Source organism: Saccostrea cucullata, unplaced genomic scaffold, assembly GCF_032062105.1.
Source record: "Saccostrea cucullata isolate Sc308-1 unplaced genomic scaffold, CSIRO_AGI_Scuc_v1 ctg13012, whole genome shotgun sequence".
Taxonomy (NCBI): Eukaryota; Metazoa; Mollusca; class Bivalvia; order Ostreida; family Ostreidae; genus Saccostrea; species Saccostrea cuccullata.
Genome location: NW_026920940.1, coordinates 1 through 10,000, shown reverse-complemented (window position 1 = coordinate 10,000; position 10,000 = coordinate 1). Strand labels below are relative to the sequence as shown.

Sequence of the window (10,000 nt, the reverse complement as noted above, 5' to 3'; positions counted from 1 at the left end):
GTGTCATATCAGTAACATTATAAATAACATTATGCTTACATTGTTTGAATTGAACAATAATGCAGTCAATATAGATTGATCATGCTCAGTATTGACACCATATAATATTGTCAAACATTTTTTTTTTGTGATCTGTTGGTGTCAGATTATTTTCTCAATAGCATATTATTTTGGTTAATGCATTTGTACATAGAAAGAAAAGTTATTGATCTTTATTATTATCAGTATGGATGCTGAAGGAAAACCCATAGTCGGTGCGAGCGAAAGCGAGAAAGAGCCACTTCTTGCAGAGGAATGTGCTGAAGGAAAACCCACAGTCCATGCGAGCGAAAGTGAAAAAGAGACACTCCTTACAGAGGAAGGTGAGGAAAAAAGACTCAAAACAAGGACAGAAAAAGGCATGGAACAATTTTTTACATTTCTCAAGAGATATAGTTCTCAGGAACAAAAGGCATGGTCAATGATTGAAGAAGTGTTAGTTGACATAGATGAAAATATAGATCAGAAAAATTTCAAAGACTTACGTAAACTTAAAGCAGAAGTTCAACAACTTAAAATTACTTATTCCGAATGTGCAAGTGAATTTATGTCTTTTCTTAAAAGAACAAACACAAGAGAAAGCATTGAAGAATATTCTGTCCAAGAACCAAGGTTCCAGAAACGTTCTCAAGTCATAGATCAACTCATAAACCGAATCGAGGATGCCCTGCTGGAAGCAGCCGACACCATATCAAGAGCAAGTGGTTCGGAAGGATCTCGATCTCATACGAGAAGTTCTGTCAGCGGAATGTCAAGGTCTCAACGTGTTCACTTACGTCAGAAGGCAGAAGCAGAAAAAACTAAATTAGCGTTTATAAGAAAACAAGTGGACCTCCAAACAGAGAAGTCAAAAATCGAAGGACAAATTCAAATTCTGGATCAAACGTGTTCAGCAGCAATTGCGGATGCGGAAGCTAGAGTGTTTGAGGAAGTAGAAACTGAAAGTAAAAGTGTGCGGAATTCAATCTTAGATGAATTACCGAGTGATAATAGACAGCGAGTTGCAGACTTTGTAGCTAGTGTTTCTCAGGAACAAGACTCTAGTGTTGGAGCACATGTGAACCCCAAATTTGTTCAACCAAAGGAGGCTTCCCATACTCAACCTAAGGAGGATTCGATGGAATCGGTCACTAAATTTCTACTAAGGAAGGAAGTCTTGTTGTCGCGATTTAAAAACTTCAATGATGAACCAGAAGCTTACAATGCATGGAAGTTAAACTTCACTTCGATTGTAAAAGACTTGAACATTTCATACTTTGAGGAACTTCAGTTACTCGTGCGATGGCTAGGACCAGAGTCCTCCAAACACGCAGCAGACATACAACAAGCAAACGCTGAAAATCCTCGAGAGGGACTACATCAAATATGGTCAAGATTAGATGAAAGGTATGGGGCTATCGAACTCATTGATGATTCATTGAAATCAAAGTTAGCTGCTTTTCCGCAACTCTCGACAAAAGATCCAAAAGAACTTTACAAACTGTCTGATCTACTGACACAAGTTGATGGTGTGAAAAAGAACCCTAAATATTCAGCAGCATTATCTTACTATGACACCTCTCTTGGAATTGCACCAATAGTAAGCAAACTTCCTTATCAGTGGAGAGAGAAGTGGATATCGAAGGCTTCAGAGTACAAGGAGCGTTACAGTGTTCCGTACCCACCATTTACTTTCTTTGTGAAATTTGTTCAAAACTTGTGTCGTGTGAGAAATGATCCTGGATTACAGTTCAATGAACCTACAAAGAAAGATATAAAACCCAAAAACACAGGACCGATTCGTTCAAGGAAAACTGATGTTAAGCCTAGCAAGTCAACAGGACAAAGAAAACCGTGTCTTTTAGAACATAGAGTTGAATCAAATCACAATATCAAAGACTGTCGTAAGTTTCGTACCCTTCCTATTGGTTCCAGGAAAAAGCTTCTCAAGGAAAACGGAATTTGTTTCAGATGTTGTGATTCCAAGGAACACTTAGCGCGAGACTGTAATGTGAAGCTTAAGTGTGACGTGTGTCAAAGTGACAAACATTGTGGTGCCTTACATGTTAACAGTTCCCAGGGCGGGGAGGATAAGGAGAATTCGCATGGCGGGGAGAACAGTATACCATCATCTTTTACAACAAACTGTACTCAAGTCTGTTCGCCTGCATTCAGTGGCAAATCCTGTGCAAAGATTATCTTAGTGAACATTTTTCCAGTTGGTCGAGAAGATCTAAAGAAAAGAGCTTATGTGATCCTTGACGATCAAAGCAGCAAGACACTCGCAAAGTCATCATTTTTTGACAACTTTGGAATCCAGGGACAAGACATTTCATATACATTGTCATCATGCAGTGGTTCAGCCATGGTCTCAGGGAGACAGGCCTTTGATTACGTGGTATCTTCAATACACAGTGGTGAACAAATATACTTACCATCAATTATTGAATGTGATGACATCCCAATATCATACGAGGAGATCCCAACCCCAGCTGTAGTGAAACCATACAAACATTTATCAGACTTGGAGTCTGAGATCCCATCAATAGACGATGAAGCGGAAGTGCTTCTTATTGGACGTGATGTTCCCAATGCTCATCATGTGTTGGAGCAAAGGATTGGTAATCCAAATCTACCTTTCGCACAGCGACTTCCTTTAGGCTGGGCCGTTATAGGGGAATGTTGCCTAAGCAAAGTACATAGACCTCAACATGTGGTTGTGAACAAGACTCTGATTTTACCATCTGGACGAGGAACTCACTTTACCCCATGTTCATCAAATCTAAGAATCTCAACGTATGAAAATGATATAGACAATCATTTTTCATGTGAGGGAATTCAGCTTTCCCAGATCTTTGAACGCACCAAAGACGATAACATTCCGGGAATGTCAATCGAGGACAGGGAATTCTTAGAAATCATGGACAAAAAGTGCCATAAAGACGAGACCGGACATTGGTCAGCTCCTTTACCGTTCAAGTCGAACAGAGATAGATTACCTAACAACAAAGAGCAAGCGTTGAAAAGGACATATTCTTTACTGACGTCTTTTAAACGTGATCATGTGAAAATGAACTTAGCCATAAAGTTTATGGAAAATGTGTTTAATCATGGATTTGCAGAGGAAGCTCCAGAGGTTCAGGAGGGAGAAGAATGTTGGTATCTTCCCATCTTTCCAGTATTCCATCCTAAAAAGCCTAACAAGATCCGTATGGTTTTTGACTCTTCGGCTATTTATCAAGGACATTCATTGAACTCTACCTTGCTGCAAGGACCGGATCTTACTAACAATCTACTAGGTGTCCTTTTACGTTTTCGCAAGGAACGTGTAGCCATCACGGGAGATATAGAACAGATGTTTCATATGTTTCACATTGACAAACAACACAGAAATTTCGTTCGTTTCATTTGGTTTAGAGACAATGATCCTACTAAGTCTCTTCAAGACTACAGAATGTGTGTACATCTATTCGGGAATTCACCATCACCCGCTGTCGCCACATACTGTCTTCATAGATGCGTAGAGGAACCATGTGATATAGATGTGAAATATTATGTTACAAGAAACTTTTATGTCGACGACGGACTGTCATCCTATGATACAGACAATGAAGCTTTAGAAATCTTGTTACGGACACAGCAGATTCTAAGAGATAGAGGCAAAATTAGATTTCACAAATTCGCTTCCAACAGCCAAATTGTCATGGATTCTTTACCACCAGAGGACAGAGCAAAAGATTTGAGTGATGTACATTTAGATCTACATACAACGCCTACACAGAGTAGTCTGGGTCTAAGTTGGAATTTATCACTGGACGTATTTACCTTTCCAACAGATCTCAAAGATGTTCCAGAAACTAAGCGAGGTGTGTTGTCTTGTTTACATAGCTTGTATGATCCTATAGGATTCCTGTCACCTGTCATCTTGGCCGGAAAATTTATTTTTCGGGACATTACGCAACTTCAAATTGGATGGGATGATCCTCTTCCTAAGGACATACTTCAGCGCTGGCGGTCATGGCGAAGTTCACTTCATCATCTTTGTAATGTGAAGATAGCAAGACAATATGTACCAGTATCTTTAAAGAGTGCTGAAAGGATTGAGCTCCACACCTTTGCAGATGCATCAGTTAAGGCTATATCTGCTGTCACATATATCAAGGTTATAAACAAGGGAACAACTTACCTAGGATTCGTGACTGGAAAATCTAAGCTGGCCCCTCATCATGGTCATACAGTCCCAAGACTGGAACTCTGCGCCGCTCTCCTTGCTACTGAGATTGCTTCATTTGTTGAAAGCCAACTTGATATTCAGATTCATGACATGAGATTTTACACTGACAGTCGTGTTGTTTTAGGCTACCTATACAACAAGACCAGGAGATTTCATACATATGTGTCAAACCGAGTCCAACGGATACTTACCAATTCAAAGTCGGAACAGTGGATCTTTGTGACATCAGACCAGAATCCAGCTGATGTAGGAACACGTTCTATTCCTGCAAATGAACTTGCATCATCTTCATGGTTAACAGGACCAAAGACTATTTTGAATCATGACCAACAAGATTCTTCAAATTACCCATTATTGGACCCAGAAAATGACTGTGAAATCAAAAAGACTGTCACTGTCGTAAAAACAAATATATATCATGGATTGAACACAAACATGTTCACAAGATTTTCAACCTGGAACTCTTTAATTCGAGGACTATCATTCATGCGTAGTGCTATTCGTCAGAAACTCAAGCTTCAAGAACTCAGTCAGACAAAGCTTTACCAAAGTATGGAAAAGCTTGTGATCAAAAGTGCACAATTTGAAGCTTATGGGCAGGATATAGAGAGACTTAAAGAGCATAAACCAGTCACTAAAGGTAGTCCGCTACAAAGTCTGGACCCATATCTGGATAATGAAGGTCTACTTCGAGTAGGAGGCAGGATTCTCACTGGAGACGTATTAGCTGGAGCTAACGGACCAATAATTGTTCCAAAAAAGTCGCATGTGGCACGATTACTTATAGAACACTATCATCAGAAATCTAAACATCAAGGACGTCACATTACAGAAGGTGCTGTAAGATCTGCAGGTTATTGGGTCATGGGTGCCAAGAGACTTATATCATCATTATTATACTCCTGTGTAATTTGTAGAAAGTTACGACGCAAAGTAGAAACACAAAAAATGGGCAACTTACCCGATTTCCGATGCAAACCATCACCACCATTCACTTATGTGGGAGTCGATACTTTTGGACCCTGGGAGGTAACAGCTAGGAAAACAAGAGGAGGAGTTGCTAATTCTAAAAGATGGGGAATCTTATTCACGTGTTTGACGAGCAGAGCAGTGCATATTGAACTGGTGGACGAGATGTCATCCAGTGCCTTCATCAATTCCCTAAGACGTTTTATAGCAATACGTGGCAAGGTCACCGAATTTCATTCTGACAGAGGGACTAATTTTGTGGGAAGTACAGATGCACTTAACATTCATGCTATCAACATAGAGTCTCAAACAGTGAAGAAGTTTATGGTGGAAAATGGATCTACTTGGATATTTAACCCACCATATGCATCCCATATGGGAGGGATATGGGAAAGGATCATTGGAACAGCTCGCAGAATTTTAGACGCAATCATCATGGAGTCAAAGAAACCGCTTACACATGATGTTTTGAATACTTTTATGTACGAGGTTTGTGCTATCATCAACAGTCGGCCATTAGCTAATGTGTCTGTGGATCCAACACAACCATCAGTTCTTTCCCCTTCAGTATTGCTGACACAAAAGACTGACGTCGATTATGGACCGTTTCAAGCAGTTGATGTGAAGGACATGTACAAATCATCATGGAAACACACCCAAGTTTTAGCCAACCAGTTTTGGAAAAGATGGCAGCAAGAATATCTTTACAGTCTTCAAAGCAGGCGGAAGTGGACTTGTGCTAAGGAAAACATCAAAGTTGATGATGTAGTGCTCTTGAAGGATACAGACACTGTAAGATACGAATGGCCCATGGCAGTCGTTCAACGAACTTTCCCGAGTAAGGACGGTCATGTTCGGAAAGTGGAACTACGCACTATTAGAAATGAAACCTGTATTACTTGTGTGAGACCTATTACCGAGATTGTACACCTGTTTACACCATCAAAAGAGTGACGTTAAGAAACGTCAGGCGGGGAGTGTAACGCCACCGGAATTCTCAGTGCCGTTTTTGGTTCGTCTTTTAGCCTGCGCTGTCTTCTTCCGGTTTACGTTAAACTGTTTGGGGTAGACATTTTTTCCCGTGCGACTAGGTCGCAGTCCATCTACATTTTCCCCCAACAGCGTCTGGGACGCTCACTCAGTCACTGGTTCCGTGGTGCAAAGGCGCAACGATGTATGTGTTTTTTTCTTATTTGTAGAGTTTGTTTGTATGTGTATAAAATTATTTTCTATCATTTTTCGGAAAACTTTGACTTTTTGGCATAGTGTGTAAGATATTGTATGAGTGTGAATTCTAAATTTTCTTATTGTAAGTAAAATATTGTTTTGTTATTTCAGTTGTTACCGTAACATCGTCGTTATACGTCATCATGCTACAAATTTAATAAAGTATGAAAACTGCTGGGCGTTATTTATCAATAAAATTGGAAAAAAAAATCACAATATGTATTTCTGAATAAGAGTACATTGCCCGGGGGCCTGGCTAACATCCTGGATCCCATATTTAGACCTTCATATTTTTAAAGGGGAGGGATATGGGAGGGACCCTTTCACTGTCAAAAGGAAATTATGTTACAAGATCGAAAACCTATTTAGCTAACCCGATCAAAATTGAAAAAAAAAACGTATAATGCTATAATAAATAGAGTACAATGTCCGGGGGCCTGGCTAACATCCTGGATCCCATATTTAGACCTTCATAATTTTACAGGGGAAGGGTATGGGAAGTATGCTGTCTGGAACAGCTAGCTAAACCTGGGGGTCCTCACAGTCACACATAATCAATAACACAAGGTGCTGGTTCCATATTTATTGCGGTACGTAAATGAATGAGTGGTTGATTCAATGAGGATGAGACAGGTAAATAACTGAAGTAAACAAAACAAATACTAAATACCAAAAAGACCGAAACAGAGTTCCATAGAAAAAAGCTCACATTTAAACCTAACCATAATAATAGATCAATTACTTTAACAATTACTAAATAAAATGAATAACAATAATCAATTCTCAAATCTTTCCTGATTTAAAACTTCGTGAAAAATACCTGACTGAAAAGTGTTTACAATAGTAATACAAAGTTTCTCAAAAAATGATTACCGAAATAACTTACAAATAATATGCATTACATCACAAAAGTTTCCTTTAAAAAAAAACTTGCATGGTAGTAGGCCACAAATCAAAAGAAGGTAGAAGGAAGAACAAAAACATGTATGTACTTCTTCACAGATGGAACTTGAATGGCTGAACAAATTTTGCATGGGAAAATGAGGGAAGTAACTCTATACACAAAAGAGTTCTACTCAAGGAAGATAATTCAAAAAATTGACAAAGAACGATAACTCTATATGATTCACATATTTCACTGCATATTACAAAACGATATAAATGAAAAAATAAGAACTGTGACAGCACACTCCCCGTCTGATGTTTGTAACATCACAAAAGTTAAATAAACTACACTACGTCATTGGCAAGAAGCAACACTATCTCGGTCACCGGACGGATAAATGTGGACGGCTGGCAGCCACGTCTCACCACATGTATTTCGGCTTTCCGCACTTTCCCGTCATCACTAGGGAACGTTTTTACAATGGCACCCATAGGCCAAAGGTTACGGTGAACATTCTTGTCGCGAAGCAACACAATATCACCCTTCGTAATGTTTCTTTCAATGCGCGTCCATTTGCGACGAATCTGTAGAGTATGAAGATACTCTTTCCTCCAGCGTGTCCAGAATAAATCTGCCATATGCTGTACGCGTTTCCACTGAGCTTGATACATGTTCATCTTGTCAACAGGGAAGTCGACGATCACAGGAGTTTTCTGGGTAAGTATCATAGAAGGGCTCAGTGGGTACGGATCATCTGCATCTTCCGATAAGGGGACTAACGGTCTGGCGTTAACGATCGCTGAAACTTCAGCCATGAATGTTGTAAGTATCTCATGAGTGAGAGATCTGGCCGGTATCTCCAACATAACAGCATCAATTACACGTCTTACGACTCCAATGAGGCGTTCCCATGCGCCACCCATGTGCGAAGAGTGGGGTGGGTTAAACTTCCAAGTAGTTCCACACTCGTAAAGGAAGTTTCTGATTTTACGGTCTGCTATGTTGAGTCCAGATGAATCGATTTTCAGGTCATTTATAGCACCCACGAAATTGGTTCCTTGATCTGAACAAATTTGGGTAACTTTTCCTCGAATGGCTTCAAACCTCTTAAAGGCGTTGATAAATGATGAGGAGCTTAACTCCTCCACAACTTCAATGTGAATTCCTCTCGTTGTAAGACAGGTAAATAAAATCGCCCATCTTTTTGAGTTCACAGATCCTCCACGCGTCTGTCGAGTAACTATCTCCCAAGGACCAAAAGTATCTAGGCCGATGTATGTAAAAGGTGGGCCAGGATCCAAACGATCTGTAGGAAGGTCTGACATTTTTTGACACAATAGTTTTCCACGTAATTTTCTGCATTTGACACAGTAGTGAAGCATGGATGAAACTAATCTTCTGGCTCCTATTATCCAGAATCCAGCACTACGAATTGCTCCTGCTGTGAAGTGGCGACCTTGATGTATACAGAGTTCATGGTAGTAACGAGCAATCAACAACGCTATGTGATGGTTTCTTGGTATTATCACTGGATTTTTCTCACTGATTGGTAGAGAACTTTTGTTGAGACGTCCGCCGACTCTCAGAATTCCATCTTTATCCAAGAATGGTGAAAGAGGTAGAATGTTACTATCTCTAGGCAGAGGTTTTTCTTTCAAAATGCACTGAATTTCTTCTGAATACACTTCACTCTGCACAGTTTTGATGATAAATTTCTCAGCTTTGTCAAAACTTTCCACGGTTTTTGAATTTTCACACACATGCCATCCAGAACATTTACTGTCTCTTTGATGAAAGGATCGCGCTATATGTTGAAGTCTGGCGATAGTTTCAACAAGTCTCCTCCACTGAGAAAAACGTAAGAATCTTTCTGATTTCAATCCGAGTCCCGAGATATCAACCTTTAAACAAGTGATTTCTTGTCCGACATCCTTGTCTGAATCTGGATCCACCATCTCATAGGGTATACTTGCATATTCAGTCTGTTGTAAGTGTGCAAGTGATGGTCCTGACAACCAAGTACTGTCTTGTAGAGCTTGAGCTGGTATCTGTCTCGTTGCTTGATCAGCTGGATTTTTGTCTGTTGATATGTATGACCACTGATCTGGTTTAGTCACTTTACGAATCTGCATCACTCTGTTTGCCACATACTGAAAGAATCTCCTTAATTGTTGAAAATATATCCCAACACTACTTTACTATCACAGTAAAACTTGAAAAGTTCAATCGGTAATTCAAGCTGTTCTGATACAAACTTAGCAATCTCCACCGCTAGCACAGCGCCACAAAGTTCTAAACGGGGTATTGAATGTCCTTGTAAGGGCGCTAGTTTTGATTTGCCGAGGACAAATCCAAAGTTTCCTTGTGATTCTACATAGGCCACTGCTGATATTGCTGATTCTGAAGCATCACAAAAAATGTGAATTGTTTTGTTAGACATCTCACTCCATGACTGTGTCTGTTCTAAGTAAACTCTTGGAATGTGTAGGTTTTGGAGATGTTGTAAGGAGCTTTTCCATTTTTCCCACTGAGTAGACTGATTTTCTGGAAGAGGTTCATCCCAATTGACTGTTTCTTGAAGTAGACTCCTCATGAGTGACTTGCCTTGGATGATGACTGGGGCAATAAATCCTATAGGGTCGAATATACTATTTATTGTGGATAAC

General features: G+C 39.8%; 2 protein-coding genes across 2 annotated transcripts in view; one reads left to right on the top strand and one right to left on the bottom strand.

The window, feature by feature from the left end:
* LOC134258801 (uncharacterized) overlaps positions 1 to 6,175 on the top strand; it is a 6,696-nt gene extending 521 nt beyond the window's left edge. Inside the window, exon 2 of the mRNA XM_062741385.1 lies at positions 1 to 6,175. This exon is cut by the window's left edge and continues 317 nt beyond it. Coding sequence (XP_062597369.1) covers positions 227 to 6,175 — 5,949 coding nt within the window. The 5' untranslated portion in view covers positions 1 to 226.
* Positions 6,176 to 7,678: 1,503 nt separating this feature from the next.
* On the bottom strand, positions 7,679 to 9,466 carry LOC134258800 (uncharacterized). The gene has a single exon (XM_062741384.1). It carries the CDS (start codon positions 9,464 to 9,466, stop codon positions 7,679 to 7,681), a length of 1,788 nt encoding a protein of 595 aa, XP_062597368.1.
* Positions 9,467 to 10,000: the final 534 nt, after the last annotated feature.

What these genes read in the sequence shown, in the direction of transcription:
- LOC134258800 (XM_062741384.1), bottom strand. Translation starts at nt 9,466, where the DNA reads ATGCAGATTCGTAAAGTGACTAAACCAGATCAGTGGTCATACATATCA.